General features: G+C 37.9%; 1 protein-coding gene across 12 annotated transcripts in view; it reads left to right on the forward strand.

Moving 5' to 3' along the window:
• Window positions 1-25,845, forward strand: part of FMR1 (fragile X messenger ribonucleoprotein 1) — a 42,366-nt gene extending 16,521 nt beyond the window's left edge. Inside the window, exons 4-17 of one of the 12 annotated variants that reach the window (XM_081081310.1) lie at window positions 2,144-2,215; window positions 2,494-2,642; window positions 3,705-3,798; window positions 3,887-4,003; window positions 4,997-5,167; window positions 5,260-5,338; window positions 11,736-11,845; window positions 12,517-12,654; window positions 13,159-13,221; window positions 15,469-15,555; window positions 17,969-18,164; window positions 19,713-19,895; window positions 21,034-21,116; window positions 23,337-25,845. In XM_081081310.1, coding sequence (XP_080937436.1) covers window positions 2,144-2,215; window positions 2,494-2,642; window positions 3,705-3,798; window positions 3,887-4,003; window positions 4,997-5,167; window positions 5,260-5,338; window positions 11,736-11,845; window positions 12,517-12,654; window positions 13,159-13,221; window positions 15,469-15,555; window positions 17,969-18,164; window positions 19,713-19,895; window positions 21,034-21,116; window positions 23,337-23,498 — 1,704 coding nt within the window. In that variant the 3' untranslated portion in view covers window positions 23,499-25,845. The remainder of the gene's footprint in view (window positions 1-2,143; window positions 2,216-2,493; window positions 2,643-3,704; window positions 3,799-3,886; window positions 4,004-4,996; window positions 5,168-5,259; window positions 5,339-11,735; window positions 11,846-12,516; window positions 12,655-13,158; window positions 13,222-15,468; window positions 15,556-17,968; window positions 18,165-19,712; window positions 19,896-21,033; window positions 21,117-23,336) is intronic. The other 11 variants (XM_081081314.1, XM_081081317.1, XM_081081316.1 and 8 more) reach the window with 11 other exon arrangements.
• Window positions 25,846-26,076: the final 231 nt, after the last annotated feature.

A 26,076-nucleotide genomic window follows, 5' to 3' on the forward strand; every position in this document is an offset into this window, starting at 1 on the left:
CAGCTCATGTACTATTTATGTCTTTGACCAAAAGGTGCTGTGGAGATGTAACACATTAACCGAAACATTGTGTTTGTGTTTTCTCTAGTTACAGAAAATTGGGGGGCATGGCTTAAGACACTTAGAGTCTGGCTTATGTTATGATTGATCTGTGTAGTATCCTCTCTTTCCTCATCTTTCACACACTCCATTTTAAGTTTCTTCTTTCTCCACAATGCCTTGTTAGTAGATGCCACTTTATGAGTATGTGTGTATTAAGGAAGCAGTTAAATAGACATTTGTACAGGTAAGGTAAGTATACTAGGTCTTTGAATTCTTATTTTTTGTACTAGGTACAGATGGTGCAGTGAAACAGAAGAGTCCCTGCCTTTATGAGGTCACATTCTAGTGAGGATTGCTAACATGGCAGGTGTAAGTCCTAGGAAGAAAAAAAAGTTCAGGATAGAAGGTGATGTAGGGGTAGGAGTGCTCAGAGAAGGTCTCTGGATGTTCAGGTCTGTGTTCTTTTCTCTACAATTATAAATTAGAAATAGAATAAAGTACTATTTATTTACAAAAAATGTACTCAGTACCTACTAGGTGTAAGGAACTGGACTTGGTTTTATGAGGGATCCCAGTAGAGAACTAAACACTGTTTATACTTGAGAACCTTTAACTGTTAATTTTCCCCAGGAGACTACAAGCTTCCTGAAGGCACGAATCAGGACTTTTGGTCCGTTTATATTGGGAGTGCTTATAATATTTGGGTGGATAAATGGGACCTTTTTTTTCTTCAAATGAAACACATGGCAGGTGGTAACCAATGAGACCCTGTTGCCACGGTGACCTCCCTATATTGCCTAACAATAATACCTAACTGAGGTTACTGGTCTGGCTAGAGCAGAGTTGAAAGGGACTGATGGTGGCAAGAGGGGGAAGGTAGGTTAAATTAAGCTGTATTTAGTCACTGTATTGTATTACTATTAACTTAAGTTATAAAAGGGAAGTAAGATACCAGGTCTTTTGGTCTGTCTATATCAGGAATGTTCATAATAGTGAGGGATAGAGCTTTTTTCCCCCCACCCCTCACCCCAAACTTAGTCACTTGACAGGGAGACCAATGAGACACTGTTGCCAGGGCAACCTCTTTGTTTTACATAATAATGACCAAGTTATATCTCTGGCTAGGGCAAAGTTAATAGGAAGTCATGGAGGCAAGAGGGAAAGGTAGGTTTGGTTTAGTTGTATTTAGTCACTGTATTGTATAACTATTACAATTGTAGTTACAACTATTAACTTCAGTTGTAAAAGAAAGACAAGAGTTGGAGCTTTGTGTTGCTTGTTAGCCTTAGGCTCTGTACCTTTTTCAGTTCTCTCCTCCCCACCCATCTTGTCCTCCTCCCTTCTGCTGCTGCTTCTGCTTCTTAGTATTTTTGTTTCTCTCCCCATGTATACTGTATTGTCTCTTTTCCTATTAACTTTAATTTGCTAGTGTCTTCACAAAAGGTTCCATGCTGAACATAGTAAGTGAACTTGAAGTGGTCATGAGGGAAATTGATGTGAGAGCATGAAGGTGGTATCCAGAGTATTGCCAGTGTGGAGTTGTCCATTTTAGTAGAGAGCAGACAGGAGAAGAGAGAGTGACCAAGGATCTCTTTATTTAGTCCTTAGGAGACATGAATGCCAGGATGGTATTTTCAGTGGGCTGTGAGTGGTCAGCGGCCTTACCCATTTAGTGACCATGCAGCCAGGTGTAGACCAGAATCAATAACTTCCAGTTATTTGCTTATTAGAACAATACAAAAACAAGATTGTACATTTTAGATAACTTTTTTAGCCTTCAAAGTATCTAAGGAAAGTATGCCCAGGTTTATGGTCCGTTAGCTTTTCCTGAGCATTCATATTCAGAGTACTAATTATTATTGAATTAGAGCAGATAAATAGGAAAGCTCTTTTTACAGGGCTCTCCGAGGTAATCAGGCAGCTTCTGATTATGTATCTGTGTTTAGCTGTAGGGGTACAATCTGATTTAAGGATACAGGATACAGGATATGGGTTCAAAAGACACCTAGAGTCCTTTTAAGAAATTTTCCTCAATGTCTGATAATCTATAAATTTCTGAGTGATGTTAATCATGAAATATTCTCTTGCAATTTTTGTGTAGGTTTATTCCAGAGCAAATGAAAAAGAACCTTGCTGTTGGTGGTTAGCTAAAGTGAGGATGATAAAGGGTGAGGTAGGAAAATGCATATTTAAAATTTTTTCTTATACTATTTCCCTTTTCTAAATCCAGGTACTACATTTCAGTCTGGATTTTTATTTTAAAGTAATAAGTAACGTGAGTCATTTTATTACAGTGTTTTCTGTATATTTTAAGTATGTTTCATGTGTTTCAGTAAGTTGATCAAAAAGTGTTTTTTAATATCAAGAATTTAAAAATTGCTGAATTGGCAAAGCTTATTGTTCTTTCTATAAATACTATGACCAGGAATGAATTTTATTTATTTCTCTCAGTTTTATGTGATAGAATATGCAGCATGTGATGCTACATACAATGAAATTGTCACAATTGAACGTCTACGATCAGTTAATCCCAACAAACCTGCCACAAAAGATACCTTCCATAAAATCAAACTGGATGTGCCAGAAGACTTACGACAAATGTAAGTTGATGGGCAAGATACTCTGAGAATTTACAGGTGATGTGCAATGAGTTTAAAAGAATATACATGTTAAAATAATAAAAATCAATTTTTAAATTCAGTGAAAATGGTTTTTAAAATGTAGTGAAAAAAAGTGCTTAGCTTTTTTGAGTATATAACTATGCCAGCATTGCACTTGTTTAAACTTACTTGGCTAGATACCTGGCTCATGTACATTTGTTTTCTAAAATAAACTAACTTTTTTAACAGACTTTTAAGGTTTTGAAGCTGATTAATACAAATTGTCATAAGTCACAAATAAAATTCTAGACAATGAAAATTACTCCAGGTTTTTTTCCCTTTTAGCTAATATTTTCAGATAAATATGTAATAACTAGGGCTAATGAAGCTTCAAAAGGTCATCTCTATCTTTATCTGTAGTAATGCTTAAAGATTTTTAGTTAAGAGATTCCTTTTTAAAGATTGCATCAAAGGAATATAATATGTTTTATTTGTACATGCTGTACTTTAAACATTAACTTGCTGTTCAAACTACATAGGAATCTTACATTTTGATCATAGAGATTAAAATAGGCATGTACATTTTTGTGCCTTCTGATTCATGTACATTTCCTTCTCTTCCTTAAATTGGTCAGCAGTTTTTCTTTAGAAAAAAAACAAAAACAAAAGTTGGGTACCCTATAGCTATCCCAACAGTTTTCAACAGTTAATTCAAGAAAATAACTTACTTATATGTAAATGAAATGAGGAAGTCTTCAGAGGAATAATGGCTTTCCTAAATATGTCACCTTTAGTAATCTAAGACCATCTGAAATCCCTTAAGAACATAACTGTGTGGGTTTTTTTTTTCTTTTTCTATAATCTCAAATGCTTGACTGAGCTGAGTATTGCTAAGGTGAATAGCAAAGGAACTAAACCTTTAAATGGATATAAGTATATCTTGCATAAATCAAATTTAATATGAATCCACAATTCTAATTGGAAATCTCTCTGCATATATTTATGCCAGTAGTTGGTAATCATTCATTTTAACTTCACAATGGATATTTATTTTATTTTTAGGTGTGCCAAAGAATCGGCACATAAGGACTTTAAAAAGGCAGTTGGTGCCTTTTCTGTAACTTATGATCCAGAAACTTATCAGCTTGTCATTTTGGTGAGTGTTTTTGAGTTATTTATTTTGGTGTATATCATTTGGGGTATTTGCTTTGATAATAATGTTGTTATATAATAATATCTTTTAGTCTATCAATGAAGTCACCGCAAAACGAGCCCACATGCTGATTGACATGCACTTTCGGAGTCTGCGCACTAAGCTGTCCCTCATACTGAGAAACGAAGAAGCCAGTAAACAGCTAGAGGTAGGTTGAATAATGAGAAACTAGTATGCATGCCTATCTTTCCTCACTACTATTAAAGAGATACACATATTCAGATAAGAAATTTTCGTTTTTCAACATAAGTCACGAATATGTTTGGGCTTCATTAATGGCATGCTAGAACTAAATATTAAATTGTGATAATAATGTTTAAAGAGAGTGCTTATCCACAAGTTTTGGGTGTCATTTTAACTTAGTTCAGTCATCACTGAGTATTTGAAAGAATTCATAGTATGTGTGGATCCAGATCATTAGGTCTTAGAGACTCTGATCTCATTTTAGGTTGCAGGTGCATATGTAAGATAAGTTGTAAATCACTGACATTCTATAATTTTTCAGTGTAATTTAATTACTGTATCAACAGTTTTTATAAATCCCTTTTTTCAGGTTGGGGGGTGAGATGAGATATCATTTTAATGCTTCCATCACTTCATCAAAGGGCTGTCTAGACCCTAGTATCTAGTGATAAGTTATATAAATGGCACTGTTTCTAGAATATATAAACCAATGTCCACTAATAAAAGTGAAACTAATACAATTTTCTGTGGAAGTGCTATTTAATTTTTTTTTTTTTTACTTGAAAAACATTGAGTCTAACAGACCCAGTGAGCTGGTTTTTATTTAGGGAACATTTGATCTGATTCTTAATCCTACATTGTTTTCATCACTACATTGTTGATGTCATTGGCTAACTAAGGCAGCCTTGCAAATAGGTTTTCAAAAGTTACCTTGGAAAATTGTCAACAAGCCCTTTCCTGTTAACAAAAATATCTCAAATAGCATAAAGACCTTCAGTAACCTAAAAAGAACTTAAGCTATGGGTGGGTGTTATTTTCTAAAACCTGTTAATTTCCAACATAAATGAATTTATAGGCCCCTGGTATACAGGTTCAAGATAATTTACATGGCTGACCTAAATACAGTTGTCTCAATAGTGAAAAGCATAATATTAATCAGATATACATTTCCCACCAGAGTTCAAGGCAGCTTGCCTCAAGATTTCATGAACAGTTTATTGTACGAGAAGATCTGATGGGTCTAGCTATTGGTACTCATGGTGCTAATATTCAGCAAGCTAGAAAAGTACCTGGGGTCACTGCTATCGATCTAGATGAAGATACCTGCACATTTCATATTTATGGAGAGGTAAATATTTGACTAGTTTTTTTTTTCTAAAATAAAATCCAGTATTTCAAATGGTTCATCTTTTGGCTTAAATCTTTTCCCCCTTTTATTAGGATCAGGATGCAGTTAAAAAGGCTAGAAGCTTTCTTGAATTTGCTGAAGATGTCATACAAGTTCCAAGGAACTTAGTGGGTGAGTCAGAAATTGCTGTTGAGCCCTGGCCATATGCTAAGTGATTAAAACACCGGCCCTCGCAAGGAAAGGTCATGTGTTGGATTCCCGGTCAAGGCTACATACTTGGATTATAGGTTTGACAATTCTTGTCCTCGTTGGGGCATGTGTGGGAGGCAACCAATAGATGTGTCTCTCTTACATTGATGCGTCTCTCCCTATTCCTTTCCCTCTCTCCCTCCCTTTCTTTCTCTGCCCCCTCCCTCCCTTTTACTCTCTCTAAAAACCAATGGGAAAAATATCCTGTTGACATACTCCACAAAAACAAAAGTTTGGTAAATCATTTACACCAATAGAATTTCATTTTAATTCATTTAATTGAAATATAATATTTGAAATATGATCTGTTGCTGTAATGCACAGAAAATATTAGGTAAATGTGATACTCCAAGATTACATTTCAGAAGGTGTACAAAAGATACTGCTTTGTTAGTTCAAACCAATTAGTGCTGAGAAAGATACATTTTGCACAGCCTCTTCACTATATTTTACATTTATTAAAATTAAGTATGTTTTTTCAAAATGAATGACATTTTGGGTGCTTTATAATTTGGAATAGATTCATATTTGATCCCTCTAATGGGGCTATAAAACAATAGCATTCTTAATTATCTCAGAGTTGAAAATCTGAATGTAGGCTTAAATCTAGTAAGTTTCAAAGCTATAAATATCTCTGTAGGTCTTGGGCTTTCTGCAACATCAATGGTAATTATATTTTTACTAGAGGCCCGATGCACAAAATTCGTCCAAAGGGCTCAGCCCTTGAAGCCCTGGCTGCCGCGGCCCTCGCAGCCCCAGCTTTATCTGAAAGGTCCTCCAGACAGTCGTTCTGCTGTTTGACCGTTTGGTCAATTTGCATATTATGCTTTTATTATAGATTCTACCCATTTCCTCCTCTCACTTGGCATTAGCTTGTTCTCTGTACCTATGGGTCTGTATATGTTTTGTTTTGTTTGTTTTGCTTACTTCAGTTTCCACATATAAGTGAAATCATGGTATATGTCTTTAACTTCTTTCATTTACATAATACCCTCTGGGTCCATAGGTTCTGTTACAAATAGCAAGGTATCATTCTTTTTAATGACTGATTCCATTGTGAGTGTGTGTGTTTGTGTGTGTTTGTGTATTTAGCACATATTTATCCATTCGTCTATCCATAGGCACCTAAGTTGCTTTCATATATTTTTTAAAATATATTTTTATTATTTCAGAGAGGAAGGGAGAGGGAGAGAGAGAGAAGCATCAATGGTGAGGGAATCATTGATCAGCTGCCTCCTGCATGCTGTCACTGGGGATGGAGCCCACAACCTGGGCATGTGCTCAAAACACATTTTGTCTTCAGTTTTACCCCATCCCTTCCTTAGATGAGATGGTGGGGCAAGCACATGATGAAGGTGGTCAGTGCAAGGGTGCTTTAGGTACTTTGTGAGAGCCCTTGGAGTTAGATGTAATTTACATGTAGATTACTTGAATCAGTATTTCTTACGTATGTAATTTATGATGATGTCTATGAAAGCAGTCACTTCTCAGTTAATGATATGACTGAATTTTATAAAATGAGTGAAAAAATAAAGTGCTTGAAGTCTATGGAGTTTTAACAGATGTATTGAATAATAATCTTAAACTGGTGTTGAGCTTTTTCATAGTAGTTCTGAGTTATTAAAGTGTGATTTCTTAATCTTTTACTCTGTGACGTATCCCTTCAACTTTTAATATACTGATATAATTTGTGAGTAAGGCACAGAAGAATATTCTGTTAACACATTGGCCTAAAGAATGTGCACTTCTTTTAGATGTATCTGTAGCTGCTTAAGCTGCTTTAAAATTTAAAGGATCATTTATAAATCTGTCATATAAAATTCTAAAAACACATTCATATGCTACATATGACATTTTGGTCAACAGCACTCCACATATACTTCAGTGGTCTCATGAGATCATAATGGAACTGAAAAATTTTTGTCGCCTAGTGACACTGTAGGTATTGTGACATCATAGTGCAATGCATTACTCACATGTTTGGGTGATGCTAGTGTAACCACACCTACTGTGCTGGCAGTCATATAAAAGTTTAGCACATACAATGATCTACAGTGTATATACTTGATGATAAATGACTGTTACTGGTGTATTTTCTATGTTATGTTCTTATTATTATTTTAGAGTGCTCTCTACTTACTAGAAAAAAATTTGCTGTAAAAGTATACCGTGTTATGCCAGTAGCAGCCTCATACATCTCCTGTTCATTGTGTCTCAATTGCATCATTTTCTCTTATGCTTTATTTAATTTATTTTTGTTTTATATAATAACACTAGTGGCCCGGTGTACGGAATTTGTGCACAGGGAGAGGGGGTGTCCCTCAGCCCACCCTGCACCCTCTCCAATTTGGGACCCTTCGAAGGATGTCCTACTGCCGGTTTACAGGGATTGGGCCTAAACCGGCAGTCAGACATCCCTCTCGTAATCCGGGACTGCTGGCTTCTAACCACTCACCTGCCTGCCTGATTGCCCCTAACAACTCTGCCTGCCGGCCTGCTCGCCCCCAACTGCTCCCCACCACTGGCCTGCTCGCCCCCAAATGCCCCCGCTGCTGGCCTGCTTGCCCCCAACTGCCCCCCCTGCTGGCCTGCTCACTCCAAATCCCCCCACCGCTGTCCTGATCACCTCCAACTGACCCCCACTGATGGCCTGCTCGCCCCCAACTGGCCCCCCTGCTGGTCTGCTTACCCCCAACGGCCCCGCCCCTCATCAGCCTGATCACCCACAACTGCCCTCCCCTCTTGCCCTCTAACCGCCTCTACTTCAGCCCAGCCACCATAGCTTTGTCCAGAAGAACATCTGGAAGGTTTCCTAGTCTGATTAGCATATTACCCTTTTATTAGTATAGATAGAGGCCTGGTGCACAGGTGGTGGCTGGCTGGTTTGCCCTGAAGGGTGTTCCGGATCAGGGTTGCGGGGGGCCGCTGGGGTGCCTGGCCAGCCTGAGTGAGGGGTTGAGGGCTGCTTTCAGGCTGGCGATGCCCCCCGGCAACCCAAGCTCCCCACCTCTCCTTTTCTTTTTTTTTAAGCACCTCCTTGAGCGGAGGCCAGGATGGGCTGGACGCAGGTATCTGGGATTTATTTATCTTTTATAATTGAAACTTTGTAGCCTTGAGTGGAGCCCACAGCCGGCCACGGCAGGTGGGAAGCTCGGCTTCCTCCATCGCCGGGGGAATCCCAAGCCTCCTCACTCCAGCTCTGTGGCCGCCGCCATCTTAGTTGGGTTAATTTGCTTACTTGCTCCTGATTGGCTTTTGGGTGTAGAGGAGTGGTGGAGTGATGGTTAATTTGCATGTTTCTCTTTTATTAGTATAGATGCTGTAGAGACTCATAGCCTAAGGGTTGGCTATAACATAGCCTAGATTCACAGTAGGCTATACCATCTAGTTTTGTGTAATTGTACTTTAGTTTTTGCACAATGACAAAATTCCTCAGCTAAGCATTTCTCAGAACATATTGTTAAGTGGTGTATGACTGTATTTGCCATGGGCAAAGAAGCAAATTTAAATCAGGTACAGATAGAATTGAAATTGTCAAATAAACATGCATATATTTTTATTTGTTAATACATTTCTTTAAAATATATTTTTTATTGATTTCAGAGAGGGAAGGAGTGGGAGTGAGAGAGAGAAAAACACCAATGATGAGAGAGATTCATTGATCAACTGCCTCCTGTATGATCCCTACTGGGGATCGAGCCTGGACCAAGAATCACACTGACTTCCTAGTTCATAGGTCAGTGCTCAACTACTGAGCCATGCCAGCTGGGTGCAAAGATATTTTTACTAGAGGCCCAGTGCATGAGATGCGTGCACTTGGGGAGGGGAGTTTCCTCAGCCTGGCATATGCCCTGTCACAGTCTGGGGCTCTTGCAGGCCGGGCCCCCTCACTCCTTACTGCCCGCCAGCAGTGGAGGCAGGAGAGAGGCTCCTGCCAACTGCCGCTGCACTCGTCAGCCATGAGCCCAGCTTCTGGCTGAGCAGTGCTCCCCCTGTGGGAGTGTACTGACCACTAAGGGACAGCTCTTGCATTGAGCATCTGCCTCCTGGTGGTCAGTGCATGGCACAGCAACTGGTCATCCCGCTGTTCGGTCAATTTGCATATTACCCTTTTATTATGTAGGATTATATATCCTTTTCCTTAACTTTTAATAGAACGTTGAAGAAAGATTGATATACACCACTGTACTAGCAAGTTTAAAGTGTACACTTTTGTGCAAAATAAGAACCTATCTTTGAAATGCTTTAAAAATTCAAAATTCTCCAATCAGTTTATGAGTATTAATCAATTCTAATACCTAGCCATGGAGTTTAAAGAATAATAGCCTAGTAAAATGGAAAGCCAAGTTTAACTCTATCTATTCATTTGAAGAGTCTCTGTTTTGGTCTTTCAGTTTTATTTAAAACTAGAAGCCCGGTGCATGAAATTCATGCCGGGGAAGGGGGGTGTCCCTCATTCCGGCCTGTGCCCTCTCGCAATCCGGGACCCCTTGGGTAGGATCCCCAGGCCTGGCCAGCAATCAGGGCCTATCGGGACTTTCCTTCCCCTGGGCTGCTAGCAGCTGGCCCTGCCCCCGCCACTACCACTGCTTGCCATCTGTGTGGTGCTTGCCCGCCACTGGTCACCTCCCTCTGCAGGCAACAGGCGGGTGTGATCGCTTGGCTGGCCTGGACCTCCCTCTGTGGGATGATTGATCACGGGGCCCCCAGATTGATTGTCCTGCAGAGAGAGGCCCCACCCACCCGGCGAGGGCTCCACAATCAATCGCTACGCAGAGGGTGGTCTGGGTCTCCCTTTTGGGGGCAATCGTGGAGCCCCCTCCCCCAGTTGATCACCCCGCCTGGGCCCCTCTGCGGGGCGCCCAATCATGGAGCCCCCACATCGACTGCCCTGCAAAGGGTAGCCTGGGCCTCCCTCAACGGGGTGATCATGGGGCGATGGCAGTGTCCTCCCGACCAGTCACATCACACCTGCCTTGGCTGACCTGGCACCAGTCTGTGTCATAGTGTGGTTGTCCAGAAGATCGTCCAGACGGTTGTTCTGCTGTTCCATTGTTTGGTCGATTTGCATATTATGCTTTTCTTATTATAGACTAGAGGTCCAGTGCATGAAATTCGTGCACAGGTAGGGTCCCTAGTCCTGGCCGGCTATCAGGACTGATTGGAGCCTTCTGGCTGCCAGCCGGGGCCTTCCTTCCCTTGCTGCCGGCTGCCAGTTGGGGCCTTCCTTCATTCTGCGCCGCCCCTGGTGGTCAGCGCACATCATAGCGAGTGAGCGAACTCCCGGTCTCCTGGTCAAACTCCCAAGGGGACCCTTTGCATATTAGCCTTTTATATATATACTAGAGGCCCATTGCAGGAAGATTCCTGCAAGAATAGGGCTTCCTGCGGCTGGAGAAAAGCAGAGAAGGGAGCTAAACCCACTGAGACGGGTTTCGCTCCCGCTCCCAGCCACTGCAGCTGTGTTTCACCTCCCGCTCCCAGCCGCTGCGGCAGTTTTTTTTCTCCCGCTCCCAGCCGCTGCGGCCAGGTGTTTTTTTTTCCCCTCCTGTCCCAGCCACTGCGGCTGGGTTTCCCCTCCCGCTCCCAGCCACTCAGGCTGAGTTTGCCCTCCCGCTCCCAGCCACTGTGGCCAGGTTTTTTTCTTTTTTTTCTCCTGCTCCCAGCCGCTGCGGCTGGGTTTCCCCTCCTGCTCCTAGCTGCTCTGGCTGGGTTTCCCCTCCCGCCTCCCACCTCCGCAGCCTTGGCTCCGTTCCTGTCCACACCGCCTCTACTTTGCTCCCTTCTGTAGCGCTTTGCTTCCACGTTGGCTTCAGTCTTTGCTCCCAGCTGGTATATGCAAATTAACCACCATCTTTGTTGGCGGTTAATTTGCATATTGCGCTGATTAGCCAGTGGGAGGCGTAGCGAAGGTATGGTCAATTACCATGTTTGACTAGAGGCCTAGCGCGCGATTGAAATCACGCAAGGAGGTGCCCTGCCTCCCGCCGTGCAAGGAGGCACCCCGCGGGACCGCTACCCGCGCCTGACCCACGTAGCCCCTGGCCGTCATGTTGTGTCCACTGGGGTGGGGGCAGGCGTGCTCCTGTGTGTTGTGTCTCTGCTCCCTCCCGCCCCCAGCCCCAGCTGCCCTTCCTGTCCATCTGTGTGCGCAGCTCTTCCTGAGCGGTCGTGATGCAGCCTCCTCCTGAGCAGTAGTGAAGCTTGGCTAATTAGCATATTCTGTTTATATAGATAGATAGATAATGCAATTGTTTACAGTGGGGTGTAAGGTATGTGTTCTTAAAGCCAAACATGAATTATTCATTTCTTAATTTAGGCAAAGTAATAGGAAAAAATGGAAAACTGATTCAGGAGATTGTGGACAAGTCAGGAGTTGTGAGGGTGAGAATTGAGGCCGAAAATGAGAAAAATGTTCCACAAGAAGAGGTATGTTCTAATGCATTATGTTTCTGGTTTGTATAAGAAAAGTAAAAGATTTTTATTTTTTTATTTGAGATTAATTTAGAGTCCTGTGATACGCACATAATGTAGATGTACAAATTCTTGATTATCAGACATGCCAGTTAGTGGTATAGTTGTAGATACGGCCTCTGTTAATTCTCTAATGCCGTGACTTTGGATTGGTCACTTTAATCCCTTTAACTCTTATTTCTCAATCTTTAAAATGGGTTGTTGTAATTGTAAAAAAAGTACAAAGCACTTTTCAAATATCATTTAACTTTACTGATAAACAAAATTGGGACACTGCTTAGGTTTTCTGGCTTTTATGTTTTGCCTTTATTATTTTGTGTGTATGTATAAATATTTGTGTGGGGGTTGGGGCGGTGAGGGCATGCTCTTCTGTACAATGGTACTGTGTTTAAAATAAAATCTAAATTGCCATAATTTTCATATATTATCTAGTCTTCCTTTTGTGAAAGGTTCTTTTGGCTGAAATTAAATCTTTTGGGGTTTTTATTGCATGATTTTTGCATTCTGTTTTGTTTACTAAAACTGTTTATAATAATTTATCTTCTTAAAATATGACCATTGATACAATAATGGAGCTAAATAAAGACTTAAAATTAGTTATTTTTTCTCTTTTGTGTTTTACCAAGGAAATTATGCCACCAAATTCCCTGCCTTCCACTAGTAACTCAAGGGTTGGACCTATTCCCTCGGAAGAAAAAAAACATATAGATATAAAGGAAAGCAGCACTCATTTTTCTCAACCTAACAGTACAAAAGTACAGAGGGTAAGAAATATTTATCATATTGAATTACACTGAAAGTAATTTCTTCCACGCAGATGTTACAAATGGGCATTTTGGGCATTTTCTCTGGTTAGACTTACAAGATACTCATGTATTTTTTTCAAATCTGATTTTTAGGTTATGAGATATTACAAACCAAAGTGATACCTACTTTTCATTTTATTTACAGTGACAAATCTTATGTTGTAAACATAAAATATGGGGTTGCATTTAATGGTCACATTTTTCTTTTGAGGGTGGACTTTAATTTTTCCATGTTGTATCTCTTGAAATTTTGCAGGTTGTATTAGGTCAAAATGTACCATCTGTTTACATGCATTAGTTACTACTTAAAACCATATTTTAGAAACTGATTTTCAATATTTGAACTAACCTAACTGTTTAGAAATGAGTTTAAAAGTCCTACAGTGAAAGTCCTGCGTTCAGGCTTCTGCGTATCATTTGTTATAGTTAATGACATCACTTGCATTCCTTATACTGCTTTAGGTGTTAGTGATTTCATCAATTGTAGCAGGGGAATCCCAGAAACCTGAACTCAAGGCTTGGCAGGTAGGAAAACATTCCTTGAAAAATACATTTTAATTTTATATTTTAATGTTTATCACCCTTGTTAAGAGAGACTACAAATGACCTTCAGGGTTGGAGGCTGGTGGAGGAGTGTTTATGGGTACATGAATTTATTGCCCTGGGGAGAAAGCTCAGATTTCTTCCTGTTGCTTATAAGGCCTTTCTTTCATAGTAACCTGTCCAATATCATTTGTTACAACTCCTCCCCCTTGCATTCTAGAGAGACTTAAAGCCATACTGAAGTATTTAGAGGTCTCTGAACAGTCATACTGAACAGTCAGATGCATATGTTTTCTCCGCCTAGAACACTCTTCTTCCTGCCACCATGCTTTGACCTTACTCCTTATGCAGCTTTCTGTGTGTACTTGTCACAGGTCCCCTATCGTAGCACTCAGAACGTACACATTTATTTATCTACCTCCTCATCCACATTGTGAGTTCCTTCCTTGAGTGCAGGGACTTCTACATAGCTCGTGAGAACTGTTTATGGGGAAAATGTTGTGACTCACGAGATTCAAAGCAAAAATGCCATTTTATAAAGAGAAATATAACCTCAAGTGCCTTAGATATTCCTCTCTGCTGGGCAGCTCAGTTCTCACCCTAGAATAGGGAATCAATTTTCTTGGTGTTAAGTATAGAAGGCCACCATTCTACTCTCACAATTTTTTCATTTTAATTTACTATTCTGGTCCACTAGCGATAATGCTTAAATTAGAGTGGCACTTGGATACACTAACAGTTTGGATATGTTGAAAAAGAAAATGTTTTAAAATTATTTGTCCCAACATTGATCAAACTAAATCAGTGACATAGGGTTTCAAAGCTTATTTTGGTAGCATATGATCCAAAGGATCATATAGCATTTCATCATATGACATTTTAGAAAATAGTACACTTTACTGCTTTCTAACAGTCAATTGGGGGAAAAACTCAATAGTCGAGATGTTTTTGAGAAGGAGATCTGATCCATGGGCTTGATAATTTCCATAGTTCATTTATTATTTGATGCAAAAAAAAATCCATTATGAAGTCCATGGGTTTTCAATTGCACCTGATTATTCAGATGGTCATTGCTACTAGGAAACAGTTCCTTTTCTACCAGATAAAGGTCAGTCTGCAAGCTATATTTCCTAATTGTTCAGTTTTGTTCCCCATTAATAGCTATGTTCATGTGGAAGGAAAAAGAAAAAAACCTGTTCCAGCCCCACATCCGTTTAAGATGCTGTGTACTGAATGCAAGCAAGCAAAAGCAGCCCAGGAGTAGCCACACCTATCAAATGAATGCTCTTTTTAAAAGAGTGATACTTGCTAAAGAGACAGCTTCTTGGCTTCTAATACCTAGAAACTTCGCCTAGAAATTATAATATTCACATCAGAGCCATTGTATGCTTTTTTAGTTACTTGTGAATATTAGTAACCATGTGTATTTCTTCAGCAAAATGTAGAACTGTTCTCAACTTTGAACATCATAATTGCCAGCTGTTAGTTTGCACAACTGGCCTAGGCTTCCCTATAACTTGTGACAAGAAATAGTGTTTTTTCTCATTTGTACTGATGGGCTGGAAGTATAAATTTTTAGTATACAACTTTTAAAAATCTATCCTTATATTAAAGTAGTACCATAGAAAGAAGATGAAACTTAACTTATGATTCAGCTTTTTTTATAATTTTCAGAGCAAATTGTTGAAATGTATTGTAATGTTAAATTTTATGCTCATGGAAATGCCAGGTTTTTTTCCCCCCTCACAGAATAATTACTCAGTGCATTTTAATGTATCCTAATTCTGTTTGTGTGTTTTTTTGTTCTCTGTTGATTTGGTTAGCTAATTGATTTAATTTTTAATTTTGTACCATAATATCTAAATTTTAATGATTTTAAAAGAATTTGAGTTCGATAAAAATTTTAGATGAATTAAAGTATTTTGTTTATGCATCTCATGTTAGTTAAAGCCTGTATAATTTTGAATTACATAATTTGTGACTTTGCCAACATTTTTAATTGTAGTGTTTAAAACATAATAACCTGATGCATTTAAGGGGTTGCTGTATTGATCTGTCCTTATTCACAGATGTGTAAAATATGCCAGCTATTGTTGTTTTCATGTATTACTGATTATTTGTGTACCTACTGTTTGTCAGACCTTGTCCTAGGGATTTAGTCATTATTTGCATTTTTCAGATTAATCCATTATTAATTTTATGGGATCATTGTCACCATTTCTTTTCCAGGGTATGGTACCATTTGTTTTTGTGGGAACAAAGGACAGCATCGCTAATGCCACTGTTCTTTTGGATTATCACCTGAACTATTTAAAGGTGAGAACAGCAAGAACTTTAATTTTAAATTCTTTTTGCACTAAAATATAAAAACTCCATAGTAAACCTTTCAGTAGTTAAGATTCATTCTGAACATATAATGAATGACCTGTAAAAAGTAATAGATAAAATACTTTGTTTAGCTTATTATATTCGTTTTGAAAACACAAGTCAATTTTCATCATCATCATAAATGTAAGAACCAATATCCCAGTTCTCGGTAAATTCCCCCGTTTCCCATTATTCCTCTTTTAAACCTTACACTTAATTTAGGTTAATCCTTTACACAGCTTTTTCATTAGGTAGATCCTTTCTAGCCTTTGTGAGTTTTCCACTTGCTTTTGTTGTCTCTTTTATGTCATTTATTAAGGAAATCCCAGTGTTTCACAAAATCTTTTTAAATGTGTACCCTTCATATTTTTCTCTATACTCTGTTATACGAAACAAACAATTTTTGTAGCATTTATCCCCCCTCTAGATTGCAAACTGGAAAATAGGAACGAGGTTGCTACAAGGTATAAATAGAAAGGGCACTAGATTGGCAATCCAGTGATTTGCTTCTAGATTATCTTTTGTCATGGACTAGCTGTGTGACTTTAGGCAAGTTGCTTCCCTAGATGCTTTTTAAAATTTCTGGCCAAAAAGTTCTATAAATCAATAAGATGGAGTCTTATCCATGTCACTTAATAATTCCTTCGATCCATGTGTTTCAAAATATAATGTAACTGGTACTAAGTAATATTTTAAAAGTAATCCAAGTTTCTATTTCATTTATAATGCTATCTTAAGAATTTGTTGCCTGTTTCTTAGAGAAATAAAATTAAACAATTTCTACTTCTATGCAAATAAGGGGAAAAAAGGTTCAGTAGTTAGACATTTCATTCATTTTTATGGTGATTAGTTAATTGAAAGTGGGAAAGTTTTATCCAGCAAGGCTTGCATGGGTAGGATTTCCCATTGATTTGCTTATTTATTTTTGTTTTAAAACATGTTTATGTGTAATCTGTTGTATGTGTTTTTCTTCATATTCTTAGCTTACATTATAAAGACCTGGAGAGTTAGTGTTGCATTGTATTGATCCCTTGTTCTTTTGACTAATCTTCTTTCTTAGATCTTTTGATTTATTCTTCACAATTGAATATCTTTTTTGGTTATCAGCAGCTGTCCTGTTGCCATTCTTTCCATCACCAGATCTTCACTTGATTGGGCCTGGCATCTTTCACCAAAAGGTGACTGCTTTGCCCCAGTGAGATAACATGGACTACCATTCTGTTTTGCAAGATATACCCATTCCATTAGCTATAACTATACTTTTGGAGTAAGCCACTCACTCAGCTGCAGTCTCTTCTTTGTTCAAGTCCGTTGTAAAACAAATTCTAGTTCAGAGCTCAGATCAAACTCACCCAAATCCTTACCTGCCCTTTCTTTTCCAGAAAACTGCCACAACCAAGATTTTAGGAGCTTAGCTTTTCAGGGGCTTCTCCAGTGACTATTCATGTAGACAGTTTCTCTGGTGGCCTCTGCTTGACTGAGACACTCAGTACTACTATATTTATGAATCTAGCTCCCTATAGCCCATAAATGAGATGTTTATGGGTAGATTGGAAGGATGAGGCTTATAATTGAGACTGTATATGGATTTGACAGAACCCAACATATTGGAAGCACTGTATGTAAGGATCTGTCTGTGGAACCTAGGTGTATATTTTGATCAACTAAATTTATATTGTTCATCATACTTGGTCTAGCAGAGTTGTAGTGTTTAAGAGGTTTGCAAGGCATGATGTAAGACCTAACTCTTTTGGCCAGCTATTAAATAGTTTCCTGCCCTGTATAAGGAATATGAGAATTTTCAGTTCATTGAAAATAATTGTTCCTTAATTGTATAATCACATCCAAAGACCTACTGTAGTATATGTTCTTTGCAAACAAGATGGCCCAAACTCAATGCTTTGTAAATTAAGATTAACTGGCAAATCTATTTCAATTCAGAGTATTTACAATGTGTGATTTTTAGGGTTGGCTGGTTAAACCTTAAATGTCTTTTTCTGTATTCATACATTTTAGAGTTGTTTTATTCAATATCCTGTCATTAAGAAGTCCCAAAATTAGCATATCTGTACCTTAGCAGATTCCGTTGAGTAACAGTGCCAAATCAAGCAACTTTAAATTCTATTAATGCTGAGTATTTTTGTTATATCTCTAATTCTGGGCATCAGTAATCTGTTATTTAATTTTGTTTTTTAAGGAGATCATTCAATTTCCTGATAATTCTGTGTAACAGTGTTTACTATAAATTAAGAACTGAAATTGAAATATTTCCAGTATATTTTTTTATCTTATGAAAAGGAGAAAGGTATTATTAAGTAAAATGTCAAATTATTTTTACTGTTATCTTGTATATTTTAAATAGGAAGTAGACCAGTTGCGTTTGGAGAGATTACAAATTGATGAGCAGTTGCGACAGATTGGAGCTAGTTCTAGACCACCACCAAATCGTACAGATAAGGAAAAAGGCTATGTGACTGATGATGGTCAAGGAATGGGTCGAGGTAGTAGACCTTACAGAAATAGGGGGCACGGCAGACGCGGTCCTGGATATACTTCAGGTACAAACTAAGCATTTTACTCAGTAACTTTATCTGTTCCTACACTTAATAGCTGCTAACCTCTAATATTCATTAGAACCCCATTATAACTATTTCTCACTACATGGTTTCTGATTCACAATGGGTCAAATTGTGTTGCAAGAGACATAGAGTAAAAACCTGATAATGACACATAGAGTTCACAGGGCAGGTGTGAGTTCTGTCCACGTTCTGACTGGGGATAAATCTGCTTAAGCCCTTGTGTGTTGATGATTTTCTTAAGGCCTTTCCTAATTTTATTACTGTATAGCCAAAACTTTTTTACATTTGTGTACTGTGGCTCATTTTTTGTCAGGCATGTGCTGGTCATACTTGCTGGATGGACTGTGTAAATCAGGGGTCTACATCCTGTGGCTCATAAGGTGATTTTGTATGGCATGGCCAAAGTCAGCCCTAGGCACAGTCAAGAAGTCGGCAAAGTTTCTCTTTGCCTTCCCAGCTCTTCTGTCAGTGCTTCTTTCTTCTCTCCCAGTACCTTTCCTGAATGCTGTCCCCACCTGCCAGTGCCTACTGTCTTTCTTGATCAACGGTGTAACTACTATGTAACTTGCTGATGATGGTATAAGGTATAATCCATCTCACAAATATTTGCGTTTCAAAAAGGAACTCTTTAAGATGGAAAGCCTTCAAGATCCACAGGAATGAAGCTATAATGGTGAAGCTATAATTGGTCATTAGCTCCAACAAAGGAAGAGAGAGAGGTAGTAGAGTTGACATTCTGGAGTTGGGGAGAGATATACCTACTCCTATGGCCAACTTTGAACCTAACCCGTAACCCTCTTTCAAAAGTCTGTTCTTTTTGATGTTGAAGTCCCACCGCACTTTGGAGCTCTTTTCTTCCACTCCCATCCCTTAGGTCATTAATCCACCTTCTCAGGCATAATGACTGTATTATAATAAAACTTTCATTAATAATAAATTATTCTAGTGGGAATGGGAGGGAAGGTTGTGGACCAAGTATCAGGAAAGCATATCCCCATTCATCTGGTCCAATCCCTGTTCCTACAAGAGATCCTTCCCTGAGACAGTTGCCATGGTGGCCGCCTTTGCCAGTCTCTCAGAGGTGACCAAAATGTGTGCTGCATTCCCCTATGTTCCTTAGCCAAACCTTATTAAAATGAACTCTATGAGAGGTTTTGTTTCTCAAGGTATTACTTTTAAACATTGTATACAACTTTTCCTCCAGAGAGCACAGATGGTTAAAGGAGTACAGCTGTTTAATGATGTGGCATACTCAGATTTGAACTTAGATGGCTAATAAAATGCCTTTTTCTTTAAAATGAGAACCAAAAATGTTTTCCAAGATTACCTAAAAAATTGTAAAACCCTTCATTTTGAATTCAAGATAATTTGTTTCCCAAAGTAGAAGGTGATAATACCTTTTGGTAGACATATAAATTGGGAGGAAGAGTATTAGATTACCCCTGAAAGGTTTCTGGAAGCTTCTGATAACCTAACTTTTTTTTTTTTTAAGTCGGACAATGGTATATAACTTTTAACTCTCGATAGGAACTAATTCTGAAGCATCAAATGCTTCTGAAACAGAATCTGACCACAGAGACGAACTCAGTGATTGGTCATTAGCTCCAACAGAGGAAGAGAGGGAGAACTTTCTGCGCAGAGGAGAGGGACGACGACGTGGCGGTGGAGGAAGAGGACAGGGAGGAAGAGGACGCGGAGGCGGCTTCAAAGGTAGAGGTTTTCTTTTTTAAAAAATCCCTGTTGTTGAAAGTATCACATATACCTCCTTCTCCTCCCCTCCATTGACCTCTTCTAGCCCACCCTCACCCCCCATCCTATATAATAAAAGGCTAATACTAGTATGCAAATCTACCGAACAGTGGAATGACCAGTCGCTATGTTGTGCACTGACCACCAGGGGGCAGATGCTCAACACAGGAGCTGCCCACTGGTGGTCAGTGTGCTCCCACAGGGGGAGCACTGCTCAGCCAGAAGCTGGGCTCACAGCTGGCAAGTGCAGCTGGGGTGGCAAGAGCCTCTCCCACCTCAGTGGCAGCGCTAATGATGTCCAACTGCTGGCTTAGGTCCTTATCCGGCAGTCGGACATCCCCCAAGGGCTCCTGGACTGAGAGAGGGTGCAGGCTGGGCTGAGGGACCCCCCTGTCCCCCAAGTGCATGAATTTCATGCACCAGGCCTCTAGTAAGAAATAAGGTGAATTGTAACAACTGCCTGAAGTTCAGTGAAAAATCTTGGTGATTTAACACTGTATTACCAAGACCCCATTTCTCCTGTTTTGTACTGCTCATCATAGTAAAGCCTCAGCCTTTCATACAGTAATTGACAGAATATTAGCCTTTCTTATGGTTCATGTAGAATATGTAAATCAGCACTGATAACTAGTTCAGCTTCTTCGGAGAGTCTAAACATAGCATCTGAAATTAGCTCAGATTGACCTGTGACAGTTGCACAGTTGTAATGCCTTCAAAATATTTTGTTTCTATGTAACTGTAATCACTAGGTTGATTATATTTTGGATTTTTTGGTTGGTGTAAGTCTGGTCGGCAAACTGCAGCTCAGTAAACTGCGGCTCACGAGCCACATGCAGCTCTTTGGCCCCTTGAGTATGGCTCTTCCACAAAATACCGACTCTGCACATGGGCCACGAAGTTTCAATCGCACTGTACATGTGTGCCCGCACGTGGTATTTTGTAGAAGAGCCACACTGAAGGGGCCAAAGAGCCGCATGTGGCTTGCGAGCCGCAGTTTGCCGACCACTGGTCTAAGTAAATAGAGGATATGGGAATAAAGAGCTTCCAATAAGCATGTTAGAATCAATAATTGTTGAACCTTTTTAAAACGCCCCTATAGGAAACGACGATCACTCCCGAACAGATAATCGTCCTCGTAATCCGAGAGAGGCTAAAGGGAGAACTGCAGATGGATCCCTCCAGGTAAACCCATATGCCTTTTTCATCTAAATTATTTGCATTACGGTAGTTTGAAATTTAATGAGTTTATTTTTGAACATATTCAAAGATTATAAATTTGATATCTGTGAAATAATTTCCTTTTACCATTACAACTGTGATAATCTTTGTTTTCATGCAAACATACAAAGATTTCTCTAGAGAATATGTAGTTAACGTATTTGTGAAGACTTTAATTGTCATATGACTTCAATACCACATTGGTGGTCCCTCTGATTTCCCCAAGAAAAAAAACACACCCTGGAATCTACTGAGAGTGAGACCTGAGTCAACCTTGTGGGTCCCTCTTCCCCTGAGAAGCAGGAATAGAGTATCCTCTTTAAATAGAAAGTAAGGAAAACAAGGCATGTATTTCAAAAGTAATAATTATAATAGGCAGGGCTGATGATACTCAGCTAGAACCTGCTGAATCAGTTAGCTGCTTGTGTACAGCCAGCCTCTATTCTGAAACTCCCATATCAATTGGTTGTCACCTGTACTGTATCTATTGTTAAATAATTTTAAAATTACTTCGGACAATGTCCAGACACCTTTGCTAAGTGTTTTGTGTGTATTTTATCTAATTTAATCTTACAGCAGCCACCTAAGGTAAGTCTTTTTGTTCTTCTGTTTTAAAGGATAGTAAACAGAAGTTTAGAAAGATTCAGTCCTTTGCCCAAGATCACATAGTTAGCATATAGTGCAGTGATATTTGAACCCTGGTGTCTGATTCCAAGAACACATGTTCTCTTCTACTTCTTTGACTCTTAATTCTTACCCCAACTAGTTAGGATTCCTTCTCAACTATGGATTGGTTTGGGACCAACACCCTAGATAAGTGAGAAAGAACTTTTTAAAAGCAGAATCTTTATGACAAAATGTTCTTTAAAATTCATAGTAGTTGTAAGTACATGTTAACTACTAGTGGGTTCTTCAGGACCAGCATAGAAAAGACTTTAGACCTAGATAAAAATATGGATGAAATAATGTACTTACATGTATTTTACAAAGATGTAAGGCATTTAATGTACCAGTTTTGTAATTCCTTTCTTAAATGGACATATTTGATGAACTAGGCTTTCTGATCACATTGGTTAAAAGGATGCATATTTGTAACTAAAATAGCATATCAAAAGAAAGGCTGTACTTTCTATGTAAGTATGAGAATAGATGTAAATCAGACACTTACTGGCTCATTTCACTTAACATAATACTCTCCAGGTCCCTCTGTGCATGCAAAAATGAAATAAAATAAATCAAAGCACCAAACCCTTGACAACAAAACATTTAAAACATACAATCATACCCAACATTTAAACATTCTTTGAAATTAAATTGAACCATTTTGGGATATATGTAGCATTTGTACTTGAAGCAGATCAATATTTGTCATTATTTTAGGCCCATTTGTCAATATTACCTTCCCTTTGTACAGAATTCTATTATCAGTGTTTTAAGTGTCCTGTGTTAGCACTTAAAATATTGTATAAATCAGTATTTTATTTGTAATTGCATTCATCTTTACACTCTTCCTGGGATTACAGTTCCTCTGGTAATTAGTGTCTCCAAATTTCCCTGTACAGCTTTTATTCAAAGTTCAAGTTATATTATCATCTGACTTTCCTTACTGAAATACAAGCTGCTAGAAACCAATGCTCATATTCTTCTACCATAGACAATGGGAGCGCTCAGTATAGACAAACTTAATCATACCCATGATGGATATAAAGGTGTAAACTGAAGGCTAGTTAATAAGAGAGTTGAGTTATTATCCTGGTAAAGTCAGATTCGAAAGATATTAATTTGCCTCTTTTCTCCTGCATTTCATAATCTTTGAAGAATAACTCACTTTTAAACTCTGAATATTATAGCCATGTTTATTTTGTAATAATCATTCGTTTTAATTATTTGTTTCTCACTGTTTTATTCTGCTTAGAAGAAGACACAGTAGGATTGTGAGTTTTTATCTAACTTTGAATGCAATGGGATGACCAGTGTGTTCCAGTTAAAGAAGAAGAGTGTCTTAAAATCATAAACAAAATAAAGATCCTACCTGACCTGATTTCTTTCACTACTTCTATTCTCATCCCTCATTTCCCTTTTTGACATGTGGAGTTTACACTTCAGGCTTAAATTTCTTGTCAGGCCAATTACAGATTACAATAGGATTTGGTGTGTGTATATAACAAATATAACTTGTTTTAGATCAGAGTTGACTACAATAATGAAAGGAGTGTCCACACTAAAACATTACAGAATACCTCCAGTGAAGGTAATCGGCTGCGCACGGGTAAAGATCGTAACCAGAAGAAGGAAAAGCCAGACAACGTGGATGGTCAGCAACCACTTGTGAATGGAGTACCCTAAACTGCGTAATTCTGAAGTTATATTTCCATTACCATTTCCATAATTCTTATTCCATATTAGAAAACTTTGTTAGGCCAAAGACAAAAGGTAGGCAAGATGGCACAGGGCATGAAATGAACACAAATTCTGTTTAAGAATTTTATTTTTCTGGTATTGGCCATAAGCAACAATTCTCAGATTTGCACAAAAATGATATCTTGATCTTGAAATTTTCAAGCACTGCTTTTAAGTATACTTAGCACTTCAGGACAGGATTTTAGTTTGGTTTATTTTTTAAAGTACTGAAAAGTGATATTCTTTGTTAATTTGGATCATTTTCCTACATAGGTGTTAACACTGGTACATTTCAGTTTTTCTGAATAAATAGCACTTACGGTAATCATATTAGACTTCAGTTTTCAGTCTCGTATAGAAGTCAATGAAATAATATGTCATTTCATGTCCTGTGTCAATTTATGTGTTGGTCCACTATTTCAGTATTTTAGTGGACCCTGAGATGTGTGTGATGTGACGTTTGTCATTTCATTAGCAAAAAAAAAAAAAAAAAAAAAAGTTGTATGATCTGTGCCTTTTCTATATCTTGGCAGGTAGGAATATTATATTTGGATGCAGAGTTCAGGGAAGATAAGTTGGAACACTAAATATTAAAGATGTTGCAAACCCTGTCAAACATTAGTACTTTATAGAAGAATGCATGCTTTCCACTTTTGTTCCTTGCATAAACATCAGGTTAGGCAGTATAAAGAATAGGATTGTTTTTGTTTATGTTTTGTTGCACTGAAGTTTGACAAATAGTGTTATTGAGAGGGTTGTGTAATTTTTTTCTGAATACACAGGAGAAGAAGTAACTGTCTTTTCATTTGAGAGAGGCTAAAATGTTTTCAGCTAGGAGTAAATCTTTTTGGTTGAAAGTTAGTAGAATATGCCTGCTCTTTGGCCTGATGACCAGTTTTAACTTAGAGCCTTTTTTATTTTGTTCTCCCCTTGTTTTGTGAAGATTTTCATATTTTAATTTCAGGCTTAATTTGGGGAGATAGGAGGGTCATTTCTGTGTGTGCATAATAAACCTGTGAAGTACAGGTACTTTGTCTAAAAAATATTGGAAGCAGGTTAAATGTTTTGTAAACTTTGAAATATTAGGTCTAATGCATAAGCAGAATTGGAAAGCAGACTAAGATTAATTAACAAAAAACTTTTTCTTTTTTTTTCTTTTAAGCAGAATTTGAAAGCAGACTAAGATTGGTTAACAAAAACTGTTTTTTTTTTAGTTTCTTTTTCTTGTTTGATGTGTTGGGTTTGGTTTTGTTTTTGAGTCTTTTTTTTTTAAAATGGGTGAAACTTAGTGAGGCAAATTATGTGAAGGACCTTCACTCTAAGATGTTATATTTTTCTTAAAAAATAACTCCAAGCCGGGGTACCACTGAATCTGTATAGAGCCGTACAAACAGAAGTTCTGCCTCTGATGTATTTTGTGAGTTTGTTTCTTTGAATTTTCATTTTACAGTTACTTTTCCTTGCATACAAATAAACATAAAATGGCAACAAACTGCACATGATTTCAAGAATATTAAAAAGTCTCTTAAAAATATTGCCAAAATTAATATTGATTTCTAGTTATTTATTCTTGGAATGTATAGTATTTGAAAACAGAAATTGGTACCTTGCACACATCATCTGTAAGCTGTTTGGTTTAAAATACTGTAGATAATTAACCAAGGTAGAATGACCTTGTAATGTAACTGCTCTTGGGCAATATTCTCTGTACATATTAGCGACAACAGATTGGATTTTATGTTGACATTTGTTTGGTTATAGTGCAATATATTTTGTATGCAAGCAGTTTCAATAAAGTTTGATCTTCCTCTGCGAAATTGATGTTGATGCAATCCTTACAGATGATTGCTTTTAAAATTTTAAGATAGAAAAAGAAATCTATAGAAAGTGTTCTGTTATAAAATGTAACTGTTACCATTGGAAATTCACGTCATAGAAAGTTAGCCGTTATCTACCAACTTTCAATAACTTGATCATATTTAATAAGGTGAAAAAAATCAACAAAATGGTACAGAAGCACATTGTGCCATTACAATATGCACTAAGTCTCTTTTTTTACAAAGGCTGAATTCAGCAGGGCGCTAACTTGCTTAAATGTGAATTACTAACTTCTAAAACTGTAATTTGATTCACATGTTTTCAAATAGAGTTGGAGTTGATTCATATTACAATATTTGTGTGCTAAATGTGTATGTTTTTCAGTTAAAAGTTATGATGTTTTTAAAATCTTATTAAAGTTTCAAAAAATCTGAAGATTGTTTATCTAGATGTAAATTTTTATTAAAAAGTTGCACTTATGAAAAAGCAAAAAATTAGTCTGACAAATGTTTGCTCCTGGTCTTAAATTTCTAAATATATTTAAAAAATTAATGATATGTGGGGGGAAAGTTATTTACCATGCATAGCATATATGCCTTGCAAATCTTTTTTTGTGTCCTTAAAAGGTAAAAATGTTGATATTTGAAAATATAATTATCCATATTCCCAGTTAGAAGATTTCAACACATTAATTACATAGAATGCC

This window comes from Myotis nattereri (genome assembly GCF_964212035.1).
Source record: "Myotis nattereri genome assembly, chromosome: X".
NCBI lineage: Eukaryota > Metazoa > Chordata > Mammalia > Chiroptera > Vespertilionidae > Myotis > Myotis nattereri.